This window comes from Phalacrocorax carbo, chromosome 7 (genome assembly GCF_963921805.1).
Source record: "Phalacrocorax carbo chromosome 7, bPhaCar2.1, whole genome shotgun sequence".
Lineage (NCBI taxonomy): Eukaryota > Metazoa > Chordata > Aves > Suliformes > Phalacrocoracidae > Phalacrocorax > Phalacrocorax carbo.
The window spans coordinates 15,996,407-16,019,063 of record NC_087519.1 but is presented as its reverse complement, the minus strand read 5'-3'; the positions used below and the strand labels follow the sequence as shown (position 1 = coordinate 16,019,063).

Genomic DNA, 22,657 nt, shown 5'->3' with positions numbered 1-22,657 from the left:
ACCGCATATTGGCAAGACTAAAAATTCTGTCTTATGCTTCTAAAAGCGGCACCCTGCTGATGTTGGTGTCCAATCCCTGAGGTTATGCTGCCTCAGCTTGTCTTCGTTCATCCCCCCGGCAAGGTATTTTTGTGCCGCTGACTGAATTCTAGGAAGGCATTACTAAGCATTGTGATTACAGGTCAGGCCCCCCCTTTGCCTTTGAATCTTTTCGCTACATTATGAAAACAGTACTTTGAACAGCTTTCTTACTATGATTATACAAAAGCAGAAGGTTTGTGGGGAACTGCAAAATGTCAGAAGAGAAGCAGCTGAGAAGTTATTAATTCACTTTTTAATTTTTTGGTACCAGCCTTCCTGCTTTTCTCTATGATTATAAGATACAAGCATGAGAAGTCAACATTATTATAAAAGATTTTATGCTGAATCTTATTTACAGAAGTCAGATTATAAAGGATATTATAAAATTCAATGCATCTGTTTCTCCCTCTGCATCTACAGCAAAATTATTTCAAAAGATATCAGGCCATTAGCAGAATGTTTCATGTATATGGTATAGAGGCTGTGTATCTCCTCTCACACACAATCAAGACAAAAATCTCACTCACTTCACTCACTCTAAGCACCAAGTCAGAAAACCATAACCTAAGGGTTCAAAAACTATAATTAATATAGCAACCAGGTAATTGTTAAGACTTAACATGGAGGACCCACATGTTTTCACATATGATCAAATGAAAGCTAAGTCCAATACTAGGGTGCTAGTAAATGGACAGACAAGCCCAGTAAATACCTTAGGCTACAAACCCCTCCCCTTAATAAATGTTATCCTTCTCTCCCTGGCTCTTTAGAAATCTGTGCCATCAGGAGCACTATCATCTTGAAAAGCACTCCACAACACAACAGAAACCAATGCAAGTGGGATGGTTTGTCTCCATGGAAGAGCAATCAAAATAGCAAATCTATCTTGTGCTTCTTTCCATCCACTATCTGCTTAAGCTAGTGTCTCTCGTAGCCCACCCCAGACAGCAAATGCTAAGTAACAGGTTGCTTACACCACCACTCATGTCTCCCCCTTCCCAATTCTACTCAGGGTCTGTATCAATCTCAACAGCAGTAATCTGTGCAGATGCAAAGTTTGGGAAGTTTGCCCTGTGAAGTAAGAAAGGAAGGTAAATAAATGGGAGCTCAACATATTAGAGTAGTTATAGACAAAAGGAATAAACACTTCAAGAAAATCAAAAGGGCAATCCAGCTTATTCAAACAGACAGGTCTGGCTGCGAAAAGAGAACTGCGCTAATCTTCTCATCCTCCAATAATACCATACACTCATAATTGAGAAGCACCCAGTGCTGAGGCAGTAAGATTAACTGGAGACAAATAGCAATTGGCCAAAAAAATGGTATCTGCACTCCATGGTGTAACATGCTTTTTTACTTCTTTAAGCAGCCATGTGTAAGACTCTCTCTATATATTGATTTACAGGGTATTCATTACTTTAAATACGATCTAACACAATCAAAAATTAAAAGGAAGAATGAAAATTTGCCAACCCTAAATAGTGTGAGAAAGAAAAAGGCAAAGACAAGTTTGTCCATTGAAGACATTCAAAATGATTCCTTGCAGAACTGCTCCTCTTTTATAAATAGTATCCCTCCCCCAACTATAACTAACTCCTAACACCTGCTACCCACTTCATTCCGGGAGGATGTCTTCCCTGATTAACTTCAGGTGGTCACCTCCAGCTCTGGAAAAAGAAATCTAGCCTGTGTCCAGTACATTTTTACTTTCTAAAAAGGTTCTGATGGCTCCTTATCTGCTGAGAAACAGGAGGTATTTTCCCAATAGCACAATAAGTAATTAACTTCTAATAAATCATAATCAAGAGAAAGTTAATATTGCTTGATTTTACTTGAGAAGTAAAATGAAGCAAAATAAACTCAAGTTTGGACATTCCATCTGCTCTTAAACTATATATCCCTCTCTCCATCCCAACCTTTTAAGACAGTATCAGCTGGCAGAATCCAGAGTCACTGCTTCAGTTAACATTGTGTTCCGTGTTCCTTAAAGATTGATAGCTCAGCTGTAAAAATATGCTCTGGGGAGACACCTGATATCAAAGGTGTCAGAGAAGAGAAGATTAAAAAGATAAAATTTATAAAATAATATCAGTTAGTCAACTTTAAAGCTATATTGGTATTAAAACCCACACACATGTACAAGCCTTAAAATTTTTAATACTTCCATAACTCAGTATTACTTGTATTTAAAAAGACATTATGTTCTCCATACTGTTTCTAAAATTATGTAAGGAAGAAAGAAAAGAAATTGGTGCCACTGCTTGTAGTGTTTCTAAGGCCCCACAGGTAAGAAACATCCAGAATATCATGTATTTTTTCTGCTTCACTGGAAAGATTCATCTAAAGCATCTTCAGATATACTGCCAGCAATGAGTAGGAAGAGCTCTTTGATAGATACATTAGTTAAAAACAAAAACAAACCACAAAGAAAAACCCCAACCAAACAAACCCAAACAAAAAAAAATCCCAAACAAAACCCAACAAGTTGTGGGACCATCACCATGCAATCTGATACCTTTTATTAGCAGCAAAGTAAATTCTAAGACAACTTTTGAAAATACAAGATGACAGCCCCTCTATAGAACCTATGCTTTTTTATAATTAACATGTTTAAAGTACCCATTTTTCCCTTATTGTACACAATTACATTGAAACGTATATTTTTTTTAATTATAATTTAAAAAAATATCTAATTTCAAAACCTGGAAGTTTAAAAAAAAAAAAGCCTGAAGGGGTCTGAGACACACTAGCTACCAGGTTTAGCCTAACATTCTCCAAAAAGCATTATCCACACTCTAGCACCCCTTTTGCCACAATATTACTTGCTCTACTCTTACCACCTAGGTGGCGTCTAAATATGCCTATTTCCATTCATTCCCTAGACAAGCTATTTACATTTTTCTATTAATTTAAATCCTTTCCTTAGTTCCTGGGTTCTTCTGTTGAGTTAGGGTTTTTTTTGTTTTGTTTTGTTTTGTTTTAAATCTTTTCAATAACACTACAATACCATAGGAGCAGATGGTACAATATCAACACAGATTAATGGTCTCATTATTTTTCTCAAGGAAGCCACGTAAGGATAGAAGTCTTAGAGAAATTATTTTTTAAAAAGTTTCAGGATATGAACAGAATCCCTACAGGAAGAAATTAAAACTGCAGAACCCTGAGTGTGTGTGAGGGGGCTTGCATATGCAAACTTCAGACATATAAGAAACTACTAAGTACTGACTGTCCCTACAAAGAAACACTTCATGTATTTGTTCTACACAGTTGTCCATTACTTCTTTCATCTTCCAGCAATACCTCTAGTGCTCACTGTTCTTCGACATATAATGCCACAGTAAAGCATGTTAGCAGTGGTCTAGTACAGTGGTCCTTGTATTAAAGTAATGAATTGTTAAAAACTTAGCAAAGTATCCTAGGAGCAACTTCAGAGACATGCTGCCATGCTGCTATTCGAGGGCTACACCTGCAGATTGAGAAAGACTTGTTTGGAAGCTTTCATACCCGTTTAAAAAATGACCATGTTTTAAAATGCAATGTACTACAAATACCTTTTTCTTCTTTGACTCACACATTTGAAGTAACATCCTAGCTGTCAGATACCACTAAAACACTCCTCTACCTCACTATTCACAATCACTCATTTCTTTCACTCTTCTCACTTCCAAGTTTTTTCTTCTTACAAAACATGTTTCAAATTACATTTTTCATACTGTTCTTTGCTTTTCCATTTTTGTTAGTAAATCTCAATTCTGCTTCCCATATACATTTTGATACACTCTTACCCCCTAAAATTCACATTTTTGTCTGTATGCTTATTTTTCCAGCTGTTGAATGTTACCTGATACTTTACTAAAAAAATTAAATCTGTTAATCTTCTCCATTATACTATATACATATAATTATATAGTTTCTGAACATATTAAAATATTTTTAAGTTGATGCTATTCAGTTCTATTAATTTTTCTCTATGCAGCAAACTGGTATCCACATCCTACTATGGACACTTGTTTCACTCCTGCTTGCGTATTTGTCACCATCACACTGGTAACACAAAAAAGCTGCCATTTTTGCCTATGCACAATATGAGCAAGCTGTTATGTTCTCCACAGACAACTCAAATTTCTGGAGTTGTACCCTTATGACACTTCTTCAACATGTAGATAGCTATTAGAGAGAGTGTGCTCTGAGATACCTCTTTCCTCAGCATTGCAGAATTGTTCTTTAGATTTACGTTCTGCTCAAATTGCTTTCATGTCTTTTTAAATTTGAGAGAGGCAAATTACTGACTATGCAAAGGAAAAGTAACATACACTTGCAAATGTTTATTTCGCCAACGTGATAATCTGTTAAATTGCCCAAGAAATTGGTGCTAAGGGCATTTTCTAGGTTTATTTCAAAATACTTATAGTGAGTTTGTTAAGAACAAAAAACCCCCAAACTTTCTAGTCTGCGAAGGATGTAACAGCTAATAAATACAGTTTTTCATACTTGTATATTTATTCTTTACCATATTGCTAAATTTGCAGACAAGATGCAAACCTTTGAAGTTCCACACTAAGTAGTGAAAAAAAGATGTTCTTAAGTTAATTAGCAAAAATTTGTGACCTTTCTTTGTTTAAAAGCCAACAGTATGAATTCCAGTTGCTCAATACCTATACTGTATTAAATTCTGAAATATTTTTCAGCAGAATTGAGTTGGGCATATACAAATCTAGCTTTCTCTGACTGGCACCCAGATGAGGAGAATGTTTCTATGTTGAATCATAGCAATGGTGATAGATGGATGAGTTTGTTCCAACTTACTTAAACAATCAGTGAGAATTCAGCTAATGTTTTCTCCAAGGTACTACCCAAGTAACAGCATACATGTAAAGTAACTTAAGAAACACAAAGCATGCTCTCAAGATGCACAAAGGCCACTACATCTGTCTGAACATTCCAGTGAAGTATATATTTTTTCCTGATAAAGGAGAAATTAGTAAACCCTGAAAAGTTGTCTGAAACTATGTCTTATTATGTTTACTTGAAGTATATTCCCATAAGGAGCACTAAATATGGTGGAATGTGCATAAAGTGTTACTGTCATACTGCAAAATTCAGGCTAATTTAATAATGCCTGATATGCCTTACATCATGTTGCAACAACGCAATAATGTGCTGCTAAATGAGTCACCTCACATTAGCTTCACAGCAATAGCAGTGAAGAGCAGAACTGATGGCTACTGAAGGGAAAATGTTGTAGCAGTGTTACTGGAAACATTGATGGACCAGCTTTCTATTGGATTTTTTTTCCTTAATCCAAAAAATAAAAATTCTGAAGCAGCCCTATTTATTACCAATATACACAAAACTTATATAATAGCAACAGAAATTAGTTAAAAATCCATCTGCCACTACTAAAATACATAGTATACACAGTATCATATAGATTTTTCATATGCTTTCTATATAGTACTACTTTTTCATACTGCATGAAATATAGAGTAGCATATGTGTATATATCATGTACTATATAAAGTAGTATATATTTTATGCAGTACTATATATAATTTTACATAGACTAAGTGAAATGTATTTAGTAAACATAATCCATAGGTCCTTCCAGCATTCATGTATTCTAGAGATTTATCATCATTATTCACCATTATTAAACTTTTTTCTAAATGGTTTTTATAACATTGAAGTGTAGAACATACAGATTAGACAATCAGAAAAATAAAGTAAATTAAGATATGTATCTTTATAGAAAGGTTACACTTGAAACAAACACTCATGGATGCCTATCTAGTTCTTGCCTAACTTCCATTACAGTTTGCACTCGATTTTATCCCCATTCTTGCACATGGGATACTATGTGGACTTGAAATTATTATGAAGGGAGAGTAAATGTGTTGTCTCCACATGTCAAAAAATCCGTGTCTATTTTCCATGAATGATTGTTTAGAATTATAATGGGAAATTAAGGGGGTAGTCACAAATAATTTACTATCTTCAGCCTAGTGTTGCCAGTGGGGAAGAGAGAGACTTTGCCAGGCACATGAGAACAGGCACTGCTAGGCTAAAGGAGCATCTCCCCACTCTCTGCCAATTAGCTGGGGCACTTACAGACTCATGGGGATAAAGCTAGCTTCTGTGAAGACCCACAGAAACAATCAGAAGAATTAGTCTAACAGCTACACATGTATTGCACATTTATCTCAATTTAACTTTGAAAATAGTGCCGATTCCTGGCTTTCTTAGACCTGTCAAAAAAATGTGCAGTGACAGCTGGGTACCTTTTTGATGGTATTGGAAATGGGAGTCACGCATTCCATATCTGAAGTCTAATCTTGATTTTCTTTACATTTGTGTAAGTTAATACTGAAAACCGTAGCTTACGTAAAAACCTTTTTTTATTACAAGAAGCCGTCTGAAAACTTAATCTATATCCGATTTAAGATTTGTGAAAAGATGCCCTTCCCAAGTTTCCAATTACACAGCCAACAGGAATGGTGAAATCCCACACAAAAATCACAAAAAAACACCCCCTCCAATTCGAAAACACAATTAGAGACATTGTGTCATGCCACGTAGCACTGCATTTCATTCTGATAGCAAAATATAGTTTTTACATTTCTTCCAGAAGCTGTCAATTCTTAGTCCCAGTAGAATTTTTTGACATTCATCTGAACCAGCTCTGCATAAGCCTCGATTTCTCATCTTACCCATCCACTTAGAGTCTATATAATCCATGAAACATTGAAGAGGAAAAAAAAAAAAAAAAAAGAACACAGTAAGAGTTGGAAAGGTGCAGAGTATAGTGAAGACCTGTTGGAAGGAGAAAGACTATGCAGTGAGTACAAATAAAGCCAAAAAGGAAGAGGATTCAAAACGTGATTGCAAAGCAGTAGACAATCACAGGTTTTATTATAACACAAACATACAATATTAACCTTATTAACACTAAATAACAAAAACCGCTGCACTTCCTGTCTGGTAAAATATTAATAAATCAGCCACATTCACATTCTTGTGACTAAATGTTACACCTGAATCACATTTCTTTACCTAAGTTGCTTAGATTTTTAAGCTACATTGAAAAAATCAATCACACGAACTCTTAAGCCTTACAAAGCCCGTAGGTAGCTAACAGTCCATACAATTCACTGCTTAGATAATTTTCAGTAAAGGGTAAGAAGCGTTAGCTAGAGTCTTAAGCATTTCAGTTTTCAAGTGGTCTTGAAAATTTTAATTCCAGCCCTCTGTAAACTTAATAGGAACTAAAAATTAAAACTCACACATCCACACTAGGTTATTAATACCACTTACACCAATGACATACGGAAAGAACTTCCGTAAGAGAAGAACAGGTTAGAGTATTTGGAGAAGTCAGTTATTTTCAATTCATCTGTACCCAATAAGATACTCAGAAGACTGGGCTCTTGCCATTCCTGCAATCTCAGAAACCTTAGCCACAGTCTCTGAAAACTCATGGTTCGGAGAGAGTGCAGAGACTAAAAAAGAATGGGGTTGGTTTGTTTGTTTCAGGGAGGAACAAAAGCAGTGGTTTGTAATTCTTCAACAATCTAAATTTCTTTTTTTGGAAGAATACTGGAAGAAAGACTGCAAATGCCAAAAGATAAAGAAATGATACAGATTCAGCTGGACTAAGCTATGTAAAACCAACCTCACTTCCTTCTCAGATAGCATAAAAGGTGATTTAATAAGGCTTTTACTACTTTCACATTTCACAGGTGAACTAAGGAACCAAGGACAACTACAACTACTGCTGAATACAGAGCGTAGCTGTTTAAAAAACAGTAGCTGGGGACTCTTGATCAACACCGGGTGAATGTATTAACTGAGACTTTGCAGGCATCTGTTTTGGGCATCATTCCATCTCTTAATTAGTGACTTGGATGAAAAATGAAGACCACATTTACTAAACTCACAAAGCAAATAACCCAGAAGGCTCTATAAATGCAGCACAGGCCTAGAATTCAAAATTGCACTGACAAATTTAGAGAAGGTAGAAGCAATATGTTAAGAAGTAAATACATTTTTGCATATGGAACCTGTAAACTGAAAAATATAGTTTGAGGAATGAGAAGCTGGCCAGCATTACCATAAGAAGGTATTGGGAAATTTTAGAACATCACCAATCAAACAAGTTTCAAAGACTGGATATTTGTTATGAAAAAGGCAAATACCATGTGGCAAAAATTTAACAGTATTGCCAGAAAGATCCAGGAAATCACTTTCTGCCATAAAGTTAATGCCTTAGATGAGGTATTTTACCTAGTTTAAAACCCTGGAATTCCCTAGGGTTGTGAACCTACTAGAGAACATCTAGAGCAGAGCATGAGCTTTTCTACCAGTATTTCAATCTGAGATAGACCTTCCTACATATCCTACTATTAAAAATATACCTGCACTATACACACTAATGTAAAAATTAACTCGGTTAATCTCTTCTAAGGATTCCCTATGATCTTAATTATCTACTGGTTTTACAGCTTCTACAGACTTAAAAAGAGTATAGCTTCTTCTGTGTGTCCACTGTCTGTAAGACAAGAGGTTAGATGCTTTAATTACAATGATATTTAGATACGGCATCAGGGAAACTTTTTAAGAGTAAGTTCGTTTAAGTAATGGAAAACAAAATCCACAGTGGTCATACAGTCTCCTCCATGTCTAGCGCTTTTTAAGAACTGACTATACGAGCATTTGTCAGGGACAATGCAGCTGATTCTTCATTCGAATTGTCAAAATGACCTCTCAGGATTGCCTTTGACCTTCTTTATGCTTACTCTCAAACATTATAGCTACAATGACATAAGTATTTCAGGCACTTCCATGGATTTATGAAAAATATAAAAAACCGAAGAAGATTCATAAATCCTACCACATTCCAAGTTAGCAAATGATTTCAAACACTGTCAGATTTAACTGATAAGACCAAACTAAAGTACAAAAAGGCACTATATAAATTTAAATTAAAATGTAATTGACAGTTAAGTCTATGATCATTTTCTATTATCCTGAACATAAAACCAAAACAGATTTACCTACAATAATATTTTCCCCACATACTAAAAAAGGAAGAAACTGTGGAAAAGGAAATAGTAGGAGGCATACCAAATGAATAAGCAGAATTAGAAGTGATGTTTAAAGAACCAAGTATGCATAAGATTTTGGCTTTAAAATAGCTACACGTAGAAGTTAAATATTATATGGTACTAGATACAAATAATTAGAAGATATAAAAGCATTTTCCTCAGTGAGAACAGAAATTATACTCATTACCACAAAGCAAAGCAGAATTTTATGCAAAGTTAACATAAACCCATTTTCCAATACAGACGTTAACTTAATGAAAGAGTAACATGGAAATTAATTTGCTTCCAAACTAACATCAGCTTTAAATTATATTTAAGTAGAGTACATACGGAGTTATTTGAACAATATTAAAACCAGTAATATAATATTTTAATGTCTAGACTGTCAACAGTGTGAAGCAGGTAACTTGAACTTAAAGAGGTACGCTGCTTTTTGTGAGAATATTACTGAAAAGCTCACCCATACAGTTACAAATGGATCTTTGTTCCTCATATCTGTGTTGCAGAGAGGTAGTAAAGGCTGTGAGGATTGTCCTTTCTTAATGTTAAGACTGCATTGCCACATGGCGCTGCCCCTTCACACTTCCCAAACTACTAGTTAAAAGACTCAAAACCAATATGTCAAGCTTGTGTGTTAAGTTTTATCCTCCAAAAGAAAGATGTTCCTGAAAATATCCGTTCAAAGAAAATAGTCTACTTAGAGTAAAATTTAAAAAGCTTCTTTGAGAAAACAAGCATGAACAAATTAATTTCTTAGAATTAAAAATGTAATATTATTAGTTATGTAAGTCTGTCAACAAATACTGAGTGTAATAAAATACCAATTATACTTTTTCAGCATTCTTTACTTTCTGTACATTCAAAAAAGACTTTTAAACAATGATCAGAGTATTCTTAATGTGGCTCATTAGAAATGGAAAAACTGTCACACTAAAAAGAATAGAGACATAAAAAGAAAGTTTTCTTAATTAAAAAACATACCATCAAACCCACAAAATAACACAGTATTACAATGAATAACCTAATTGTTAAAAATTGAAAGCCTAGTAACACTGTTTTGCTTAAAAAATGCACACTATCTCCACTAAGAGTAACAGTTACCTATATGCATCAATTACTAGTATTTTTTAACAAGTTATATCTGAGTATCACAGACTAATCATGATGTAAAATCAGTACTGGTCTGCAATTCTCTTTGCAGGCTTGGAGAGAAGAACAAATAACTGCAATGTGTAAGAAAAGTCACTTCACCATGAAGAAGTGATACACACAACTGAAGCACACTGGTCAGTATGTTCAGACTAGTAACAATCTCCCTTTTAATTAAAAACACAGGACTTCAAGCTCCTGAGCTACAGAACCAGTTCCGCTTGCACATAGCGAAAGTGTCTCCTCTAAAGTGGATGTAGGTAAGTACAAGGCAATCTGACCACACAGAACCCAGAAAATCTATTTTGTAAATTGCGAAACACATTCTTGTTTATTATGTTTGGTAGCCTGACACATTCAAGTAACTTAAACTAAATTTTAGTTCAGATTATTCCATTTGCTTTCAATCATCACTATACTTACTTGACAGCCTGGTAAACCCACATCTCTACCGTACAGTGGAAATGGACCTCTATCTGACGTTTTTCCTATAAAAGAAAGACATTTGAAATTAGATTATTTTTAAAAGTTGCTAGGTATTTGCATCAGTTGTCTTATACATGCAATTCTGAAATACCTGTTAGCATCATAGTAAATTTACAAAAGTTAAGTTGCATGAATAAAAGTAGGCTTTCACACATCTGCGTTTAACATGAACAGCACTACTGTGATAGATAACATACTTAGCTGATTTCATTTCTTACCTAACCAATCAGTAAAAGATAACTACTACAATTTTTAATTGTTATAAAATATCCCTATCAGTATGTTTAAATAAAAAGGGCAAACATCCAGCTTCACTCCCATTATCAATGAGCAAATGCAGAGACACTTTTACACATTTCTACTTCCTACTTGAAACTAACACATAGAGGGTATCACTTTAGGTGATGAATATACTAAGCAGTAAAATAAACCCAACAAAACCACAGGAAAAGTGAACAAAAACTTCAATTCATAACAACAAGAAAACCCCACACCAAACTTAACCCATAACTGAATGATTCAGCTTTTGACACTTGCTCCTTAAATCCTTAAAAATCCTTTCATATCACATACATTCCAGACAGGTACCAAACTCAAGCAATACAACTGGTCAAGACAGCAAAACAAACTCTTCTGCCATATATGCAATATTTGCCTGTAGGTAGCACATACTGAACATAGTGCCTTGGGCAGAGCAGCTGCCTCCTTACGTGCTATCTGAGGTGGCAAGACATGAGCAACATATTTGTCAATTCAGAAAAACTTAGTGCTGTATTTGTTGGTTACACCACCAAACTGGCATGTTTGTATCTTAAAAGTCAGTGTGAATGTTCTCCAGTAGGGATCAGAAGTTTATCAATCAGCACTTCTAAAAAAATCTTGAAGTCTCTGCTGAACAATGTCACGAATCAATCGAAGTACATGTGTAACAGAAAACACCAAGTGTGTATGCCTGCCCTAATTATGACACAGTTGGAACCAAGAAACACCCTATAACACCACTCAGTTTTATCCAAAGGTAAGCATTAATAAACCACGATACCTGTCTATTTGAAAATGTCATCTTAACCACCTAGGCGTTCCCTTTTCTAAACAATGCACATGTCATCCAGTCCTCATAAGTAGAAAAAGTAGCCTTTCTTACACATTCCCATTTCAGTGATAAACAGCTCTGTGCTATTGCAATTGCACTGCTAGAACAGGACTTCCTTTGCTTTTTCTGTTTTTCTCTCTTACTATCAAAAATCTCTGTCATTTCATAAGAGGAAAAACTAAAGCATGTTATTCTTCATTTAGAAAGTGCATCTTGCACAAGCATAGAGGAAGAGGAAGTTTGAATTCCTTGGAACAACTCCTCTGCAAGATTATAATCTTGCTAACTACAGGTAGTCTGGTCAACAATAGTTGGCTTGAAAAATGGCAGCTCTGCTTGAACAAAGGAAGGAAACAAGTTAACATTTTTCTGCTGAAGCAATTTGACTCTAACAACTGTTGGGCACCAAGCAAATAAAATACCTAGCATGCAAAATTATATGAAGTAGGATGAATCATACTGTTCTTATTAAACCAGGCTCAGCATTTTCCATCCAGAAAATGAGAATCTTATACCACATGATAAACAACTTTGACTGGAGTATGCAGTACTCCAGGCAGTCTTTAAAACAAGTATTTGTACAAGAGTCAGTTACAGAGGCTAGAAAAATTATGATTTAAATTATGGTTTGTGTGGCAAGCAAGAAATTGTTAGGTAAAAATGCATAAAATCATGTTATTTAAGTGTTATCACTTAAAAACTTTGGCAGGTTCATACTAGAGGAAAAAAAGCTGACTAGAATAGTCCAATCTATACTAAATACAGTTCTAAGAAATGATCAAGAAAAGTCAAGGCTGCCTGATGCTGCACTGCCTAAATATTTAACAAGAATTAGAGCTGGAGCAAATCAACATTTAACCTGTGTTCAAATGGCTAAGCTTTTCAATGAAGGGTTTGGAAAGTGACCTGGGATTGAGTACAAGACAATGCCTTTCATAGGGAGAGTCTCCCAAACACATTCCCAGGACACAACTCTCAAACCTGCAATAATGTCACAATGTTAAGGTAGACATTTTTAAGCTACAACAACAAAAATCAACAGGCACACGCTACAGAAACACATGTTGAACCCACACTCAAGCCCTGTTCCTGGTTCTCTCTGGTACTGTGGAACCATACCCTGTTGTCCCCTTTGTGGGATGGGAACACTGTGCTAGTGGCATGATCTTCACATTGGCATAGCATAAGGATGGGAGAGGAAGGAAAGCTGTTCCAGGCACTGCCAGCGCACATATGTTGCACTGTTCATGAGAGAAGAGGAAGGACTCCATCAACAGCTCCTAAAGTTTCACTAACACTACATCCAAAAGGTTTCCCAGTATCATGCTGTCTTATAGTATCACAGGATGGTTTCACTATCAACACAATGGAAAAGTGACAGATTATTGACTACAAATTGCCTGTTGTCATTTCAACTCACTTCAGCTGTTCCTGTCTAGGCACAATGCTACCCTCACTATTTAAAGCCTTGTAAGCAAAAGTGACAGGTAGTGTTTACTTATCAATAGAAAGAGAAAGTACTTGGCAACTACTCCACACGTTGAGTCAAGTGCTTGAAAGGGGGTTAATGTCAAGTTTGAGAAGATGATGCTTCCTCATTGATTTAACAATCAGGTAGGTCCCATACATAATGTCTGATCAATGCATGGGCAGTCTCTGGCATCCAATAAAGTTCAAACCCACAGCCAAAGCAGAATCCCTTTGATGGTTTTTAGCTTATCAAATACCTTTCTTAATTATTCAGATTCTCTGCAGACTGGCAGAAAAGCATAAAAATGTAGAGGTTACTGTAAAAACCAAACTTACTAGAGTACCAGTGTTTATGAACACACAAACTTTAACAATACAGTGACACTGAAAGTCAAAGCAGACACTAAACTGTCTTGCCGATTTACCTACAAGTTTCGCTGTTGAGTACATTACACCCTCTGTTTGATCGTATCCTCTCCACCCTGTCTCAAGAGTGTCTTGTCTCAGTCAGTGCTCACTACACAGATGGCAGTAGTATCTTTTTTTAGTGTAGGTGAAAATTCAGAAACATGAATGCTCAGCATTAAGGGGACATGAGGAAACTCACTACAGCGCTTGACATTCATTAACTGGAAGAAGGAGGGGGGTATGCAAAAATATTATTAGAGGACAATCCTCATTGAATGTTTTCATTTGCACATGTTTGTGTAAACATGGCTGTAAGGCAGTGTGTAGGCATATCAGCTGGGAAGGTAAAGCACTGCCCAAATGAAATTGTATTTCTTCTTCAGATCCTGTTTTATTTTCACAAAATATTAATGAGTAGTAAAGCAACTTTGGCCAGTTTCTCAACCTCAATGCCTCCCATCAGAGCCGTGCAGTAGGGCTTCCTGCACAAGGCTATTGTGAATCATCAGCTCCTTAATCACCTTTATCACGTGCCTCCCAACTCGTGTTTCAAAAGTTTCATGCTGTCATTTTAGAAGCAATCTAAGCCTTGCCTACAAGTTAGCATCATGGTAAATGTCTTCAGGGTGCATATCAGTGGCTCTATATCCTAGATTTTTTTCAACCAGATTTGAACAAAAATAATGGACATTTTAAAATAGTTTAGTTGGTTATGTACAGAAATCTTAAATCTGCACAGATCAGCTTACAAGGCATTTGAATCTTTTAGTAACTTTGAATGAGTTCGTGGGGTTTTTTAGCAGGTTTTGAGTGTTTTTATCAACAGAAACTTCAATGACCTGATCATTACCTAACAGGCTTAAAGGCCAAGGACTACAGAGTGAAAAGAAACCCAAACCCAGAAAATCCCACTAAGCATTTTGAACCACAAGCGTTTCCTAACTTATCAACCTAAAACCGTGACACATTCTGTACCAATTCAAACATTAATAAGCATTTAGTTAATAATTTTTTCTCTTGCAATCACTTGTCTAAATGTGATATGCTCACAACTTAATATAGCTTTTGAATACCATGCCAGGAATTGTATTCCGTAGTAAATCTATCTGTATAACAGCTGTGCAGCCTAAATACTCTTAACACAGAATGAACTGAAACAGCAAGATGCAAAGTGATAGTGAGCTGAAAACAGCACTACATCGACTCAGTTGAGGACTACTTCAGTAAATATACTATAAATACCTGCCAGTAGCAAACCAGCCTTTTCCCACCACTTTAGATAATGCTTGGTTTATGAGAGGATGGCAGAATATAACTGCAAAAAATTCCTTCAATTCCCATAGAATTAACGCTTTACAGACTAAAGATCCTTCTATGCATTGCTAAGAATTTATTTGGTTGGCAATATGGAAAATACCTACATGTTTTAATGAAGCAATGTTTATCACCCTGTATGAATACCATAGTGACCACAGCTGGCAGCTGCTCTGTTTGTCACAGATGTATGTCTGCCCTACATGTACAGAGAATCGTCTTTACAGTGAATCTGGAAGCATGTTTTTACAATTCCTAATCATCATTTTGTCATTGATAACACCATTAACTAGTCACAATAGACAGCTCACCCAAAAGTCAGTTCATAACAAAACATTGTTGATGCCTCTGGGGATTTTTTTTAAAGTGGATTTAGCTAGAAATACATTTTTATACTGCTTTCTCCAACAAAAAACTACATGTCTTTGTTAACCACAGAATACATTCAAATAATTTTTCATATGCAGATCCAATATAACAAGGAACAAGCTGCAAAAGCTAACCTGACAGGCACAGACAGATTCAACGAAGTCAACAGTTTTTTAAAACTCTTAATACCACTTTCCAACTTACCACAAAGTAGAAAGAAATTACACTAAGTTAATAGAATACATCCTTGCTGCCTCCAGTACAGGCCTATTCCCCCGCCTTGTTAGTTTAAAAATATTTTTTCAGCAATTACTCAGTATGGAGAAAAAAATTTACATTTGATTAAAACACAAAACCAGCCCTGCTCCTAGGATTTGGTATGCTGCCTTCTTAGAAGAAAGGCTGACTGACATGTGGAACCATAAAAGTTTTTGTACATATCTAGACATTTTCCACACCACTGAAGGAATAATTCCTTTCTCTTCTACTGCTATCTAGGCCTACTCATTAATAAGGCTGTAGTAATTTTAATATCTGCCTTATACCTACAATCTTATTTCTAATACTTTAAAGGTACATAATAGACACATGTATAATTGTGGATATATATAAAAATTACACACATTTTTCCTTGTAATATTTGTGATCAAACTCACAGAAATGAAACAGAGGTCTGAAGCAACACAATTTGAAGAAAGTGCTTCAAACAAATGACCTCCTATTCTCTTCACTACTATTTTTTTAAGTATCATTGGCTAACGTGTGCCAAGAACACTGCTGGCTACACTGAGGATGTTTAACAAGCCAGTGCCAACAAGTGCAGCTGCTGGACTTGCAGCACCCTCCTCCTGTTCATCCCAAGCCAAATTACTCACTCAGCTATGAACAATGAAGAAGCAACACAGGAAAATGCCAAGTACAAGTGAGATTAGTGATAAACTACTGGATCCCTATAGAGGTCAGTGATTAGCAGGTCCCCAGTTGTAATCACTTTCCTAACCTAGCCTTTATCTCATCATACACAACATCTTAGCTCAGTCGTCTTCTGACTGCAAGCAGCTTCCCAATCAATAACCCTTGAAGTCTTGCAAACTCATCTACACTGTTTTACCTTTTAATAAAGCAGTCAAACCTACATAATATGAGTTGTCTGCAAACTCCTAATACAATTTTTGATCACTAACATTAATAAGTAATTCATACATAACACAGCCACATTACTGGACAATTTTGTAATAATGTAACAAAACAAAAGAAAAAAATGCCATGCCCAAGTGATAAGCAACGCAATCTATACAGGTAATAATAAAAAAGCTGGCCTATGTGTTCTTGAAGAATGGATAATGAAATGTGCTAGTAGAAGAAATTTTAGACACATATATCCCATTTCCATCCCACCCCCACCCCGCCGACATAATCTAAAACCAATTTTCCCAGATGGGAGAAGAAAAGGTTTAGCAAAGTTTCTTTTTAATACTACAGATTTACCCCCTACTCCTTTCTGCCATCAAAATTTTGGAAGACTGTGATGCTAGAGAACAACTCTAATAATCTGCAAGAAGTAAAATATTATTATTTTGAATTAGATTTATGGGATTTAACTGTCCAGTCTCAGGTCTGCCAGAAATCTCCTAGGATTCTCCATGCCATAAATACTCATTTGTAAGATAGCGCTCTACTTCTGCTATCCAGACATATTGCTTTTGTCTTATTTGGAAAAATGGTCTAAAATGTGGAAATCTTGAAGTGGGAGTTACCTGGAATCAACTCCCCATTATAACTGTTGCATTTAGGAACAATACTTTAGACCACAAATACTAAGTTACTGCTTTTGTTGACATTTGTCCAGGATCACCTGGGAAATCTTTTTCCTTGCGCTTTCCAAAGATTAGAAAAGTTCCCAAGTTCTTTTATACTTATAGCGTGTAGGCATTTGCAGATGTCTTGACTCTAAGACTTCTACTGATTGAACTGACCAGGCAATAGATCTCAGAGTACATTTATTAAATGTTAAACACAGAAGCCAGGGTATTTCTCACAACTTGTTTAATGCAATATTTTAAAAAGAAATAACGTCAGTGTGTGAAGTGGTATTAAAGAACCTTCCTAAAGACATGCCTTTGACACTTTCATCACATTGATTTTTAAGTACTTCTAAGAAAAGATGGAATATTTTGTCAGTTTGCAGAGCACTACACAGATCTTGTGCTATAAAAATAATTTATTAATGCTCTTATGTACATCAGATACACAGGAGGTAAGGGTGGGCTAAATTCCACATTATACTTGGATTGACCCTATGAACTTGTTTATATGCTCATGTCAAACTGAACATTTCTATTCCACCAGTGGCTGATCCATGAAGGTTCCTTCCTCAGTACTATTCCTGTCCCTCCACTTACCAGGCTTATACTGGTCTAAACAACAAATCAAATATTTGAGAGGCTAAAAAGGCACTGAAGTCTCCGGCAGGAAGATACACACGAGTAACTGAAGGTAAGGAGTACAAACGTCCTAAATGAAGAAAGATCTTTGTCGTCCTCCTCTCTCACGCATATGTGGGCAAGTAGCTGCAAACTAAATAATTCCTGAATAGCTGATTTAGTGTATTTAGTTTCAATTCTCTGCTCTTGTGTCTACCCTAGGCTAACCACTCTATCAACCCATTAATGTGTGCTATTCATAGACAGAACATCTGGTGGGAGAAACACACTAAAATTTGCTACACTAAAAATAACCTAAAAATGAGGGAAATCGGGGATACAGAATATCCAGGAGACAATAACCAAACTGAGTATATATACATACAATATTTCACACTGGTGACAAGGCATTTTATCACATGCCTTTACCCACCTCACCCATCCACCCCATGTATTTCTGGAGTATACAAGTGTCTTCACTTTGTTAAAATAGTTCTCCCTTTGCCATCTTCCTTATCTCATCCCCAAGGGATTAACTTAAAATTTTCAAGCAACTAACAAAGTTGCTCTGTACAACTAACTTGGAAAGCATCTCTTGCTCTCCTGCTGTGGAATTTGTCCCAGATCTAGGGACAAAAATTACTCCACTTCTATTAGTGATTTTGAACATCAAGTACACTAAAAGTCAAGAGGATTTTATAATTGGAAACAAAGAAAGAATCCACACTTTACAACAAAATGCTACACCTGTTTCCGATTAAAAGAGTATTTTGGTGACACTACTTACTAGAAATTGCTAAATTAAGTTTTTTTAACATATATAAATAATATTATACAACAATTAAAAACTATTTACTTCTGTAGGTATTTACAGCTCTTCTGACCATCCAAGATCTATTAATTCTCATTCAACTTGAAGAGCCAGCTTTGTCAACGAAGAACTCCCCCCTGCCCATTCTTTATATAAACACAGGTACAAACATAGCAAGCATTTATAACCACCTTCTATAAGGCAACCGAAAATGCATACAATAATACTCTGTTGTACAAAAGTTTTGACAGTTCTTCTTTGGATGAGTTGCATAACTTACTCAAGCTTCACCCTTCACAGGCAATGTGACCATCCCAACTGCACAGAGATAGAAGTTTGTAAATCAGGTATTCCCAAACAGTAGTCTCCAAACTAGCAGTAGCTGCTAGACTGAAAAAAAAAAAAAAAAAAAGAAAAAACCACCCCACAAACAAAAAACCAAAACGAAAAACCCACCAGCACCAAAAAAAGCCAAAACCAACCACTGACAATGACAAACCCATGAAATAAAACAAAGAAACCCCTGAACACCCAATTACATGCTAAAACAGATTTCAGAAGAAATCAAAACATGTTAAGTGTTTTCCCAGTATTACTGCTTCAAGATAAAAACTTCTGCAGGCACCACAGAGTAACCAAATTATCTGTTAAAACAAGATGGGAAACACTCACAAGATCGTGCCTGAAAGGAGCCGTCTCCCGTTTGGGGGCTGAAAACTCCTAACTAGTCACATGCACTATACACAAGCACACCAAGCCAAAAGAAAGTGAAACAAAAACCCCCATAAAGAATAGCTAGTCTAAATTAATACAAAGCACCTAAAATGCTAAGAGCTAAAAATAGATGCTCTTGTTTCAGTACAAAACCAGTATTTACAGTGAGGGACTTTAGACTACAGAAATTGAGAGCACTCCTACCAAGTCCTGAAACATTGAAGATAACTGCACAAGAGAACATCACTGTATTCCAGAAAAGCTACACAGAATGAACTTTTACCTACCTACTACAAAAACACCCCAAAAATACAGATCTCTCTAAACCATCCCCTCATCTGTAGGCATCCCCACATCTTCATACATTTATGAAAACACCTTACTGCCAAGGCACCTGAAGGATGAATACTGTTCATCCTAGGTGCGTGTCCGCACTGACCCCCAACCCCTGACCCCCCCGAAAAAACCAAACCAACAAGCACCCAAAAACCACACCAAAACAGTTACGAAGGAAAACATGTGTTCAGTGTTTATTCTGCAAGGTGAAACAAGTGGCATTCTTGATAGAGAAAGAGAAAAAAAAGTCTTCATAAGAGATCATAAGTGTCATGAGAATGTGACTGAAGAAACATTAACAGTAACATACCAGGTCCAGGCATAGTCAGGGTGAACACCAAGGAACATGGTGTGCTGTTCAATGAACTAAAGAATAAAACTTCATATATCAATAAATACTACCTCTCTGCTTGGCTACCCATTCTTTCCAGAGGTATCACCATGCTCCTTTAAATAACCTAAAGCATATAACAACACTTTTTCTCAGCATGTTAAGAACCAAAGGAACGCTCACTGCAATATTGATAAGTATTCTATAGGAATGATACATAAATAAGAATGATAAAATATTTTTTACTTCAGCTGCAAGGAAGATGTAAAAGCAATTGCTAACATACTGCATTTTTGTAATAGCATGCCTAGATAACCTGACTCCAAAAGGATTAAAAAAAAAATTTCAGTATTTATAAACTAAGGAGTTCTCTCAAATATTAACACTGGTGTTTACTCTGGAAGAAATTTCATTTTGCACAATATTTAAAATAAGCAAATAGCATTACCCAAATAATTTATTCCTCTGATAGCAAATCAAATAATGAAATCACTAAAATGGAGTTTTATTAATACAGGATTAAGTATGTTAATGATAATGCTAGTCAACCTGATTTGGTGGGAAAGATGTCTTCTTACACTGCAAGCTGGCAGAGTACACTACCAAGGTAGCTGATTTTTTTTTTTTTTTGTAAGGTACGTACCTCGTTATGATAAAAATATTTTGAACAAGAATCTGTATGACTTTTAAAAGAAATAATCTAATTACTTTTAAAATAATAATGCATTAAAGGAGTAAAAGCCAGGCACCAGACATGGTTTTAAAATGCACCTGTAAACAGAGGATCATTACTGAAACTGACTATTTTTCAGTGACATCAATGTGACTCCAAACCTTGCCCCTAGATTTAGGGGGGTTTTGGATTGTTTTTGTTTGTTTGGGTTTGTTTGGGATGACTGTGGTTTGGTTTTGTTTTTTAATCATCAATCATTAACTTGACATTCTAAATGTGTTACTGGAAATTCAGAGCTTGTTGGCAGATTGAAACAACTGCAGGCAGGTCACTGATCTGGAGCACTCTGAACTGCATGTAAGGAAGCAAGCTGCCTTTTTATTCAGCCAAGTGCAAAAAGATGCCTGGACGACTGAGACAAGGCCCTGCAGCCTCTTCTTTAACCAGATTTATCCTGGGGAGGAAGGTGGCGACTATGGGAACTTTCCATGGTCCACCATTATCCTAGCCTTTCCTGTTGGCCAGACTAGACAGCTCTGCAAGAGGCAACAACAGCCTTTGCAAATCCCACAGGGAATCTCCCCAGGCATCAAAGAGGAAAGCCCAAATGTCTACCTTGGGGTTAGTAACATGTGGCTATGGTACCTGAAAGTGTTACAAAGTGAAAATCTTCCTTCTAAGCCTAAATGGTATTAAAGAGTGAAAGTAAAAACCATGTGGGTTTTTTATCTTTTTATCTATTTTACCTGGTTGTACTTAAATTCCCTGCACTGCAGAATGGGAACTGTGGAGCTTACATATTATTATAGAAGCCTTTTATACATAAACTAGGATTAATTTCAAAGCCACTTTCCCATTTCACATCTAGCTCTTATCTCTGCTGTAAGTTCTCAACTACGCATCACTCCTTGATATTAAACAGTCAAACACTTACAAAAAAGGCTTTTCCTGATCCTGCTCTCTCGTAAGTTCCTCATCTAAGTCTCAGCATCTCAAGCACCTATTTTACTTCTCATGCAGTTGCTTTCCAACCTAGACTTATGTTTTTATCAATCTCCCTGTATCTATAATTTTGTTGTTACCAACTACACAGTGTATATGAAACCTGTCCCACTTAATGTCTTCATCAGTAGCCTGGAGGAGAAGACAGAGCACACCCTAAAAAAGTTTGCAAAAGACCCTAATTCAGGAGATGCAGTTAGCATGCTTGAAGGCAGGACCAGCATTCAGAGGAAGGCAGACAATCTAGAGGACTGGGCCAACAGGCACCTTATAAAATTCAACCATAACAAATGTAAAGTCCTGCACCTGGGACAGACTAACCCCTTACAACAGTACAGGTTCGGGACCAAGTATGCTGAGAAGGTCTTGAAAGGCAAGCTGCATATGAGACAGCAGGTGGAGGGGAATGATTATCCAACTCTACTCAGCACTCCTTACACCATACCTAAAATATTACATCCAGTTTTGGATCCCCCAATAAAAAAAAAACCCACAAAAACCCAAAACAACTACACACACACAAAACCACACCAAAACACAATCCCAACCTCCACACACACACAAACAAAAACCAACCAACCAAAACTAAGCTAGAGAGCAATACGATCAACAGGAAGATTCCCATCACTTGCACTGGACGTTGAAGGAGGCCTCACAAGGATGCATCCCTTCTTTTAGTTAGTATCACATACATTCCAAAATACTGGGTTCAGAAATTCTGCAACTGGCAATTTTCCCTCCAACTTCCTATCATTCAGCTCAAACCACTTCTGCTCCTCCAAATTCTTTTCTCAGCTTCCTTTTTTCTATAGCAGGACAATGACTTCATACATCTATTTCTGTATTGGTTTCTCTTTACCTTTTACACTCAGATCTCATACTTATTTTTTCCT

The 22,657-nt window shown here is 36.2% G+C and overlaps 1 protein-coding gene across 8 annotated transcripts in view; it reads right to left on the bottom strand.

The window, feature by feature from the left end:
• The window catches only part of TCF12 (transcription factor 12), a 218,303-nt gene that overhangs the window by 63,856 nt on the left and 131,790 nt on the right, over positions 1 to 22,657 (bottom strand). For all 8 annotated transcript variants that reach the window (XM_064456502.1, XM_064456499.1, XM_064456495.1 and 5 more), the window contains one exon: positions 10,758 to 10,822. In XM_064456502.1, the coding sequence (XP_064312572.1) occupies positions 10,758 to 10,822 (65 nt within the window). The remainder of the gene's footprint in view (positions 1 to 10,757; positions 10,823 to 22,657) is intronic.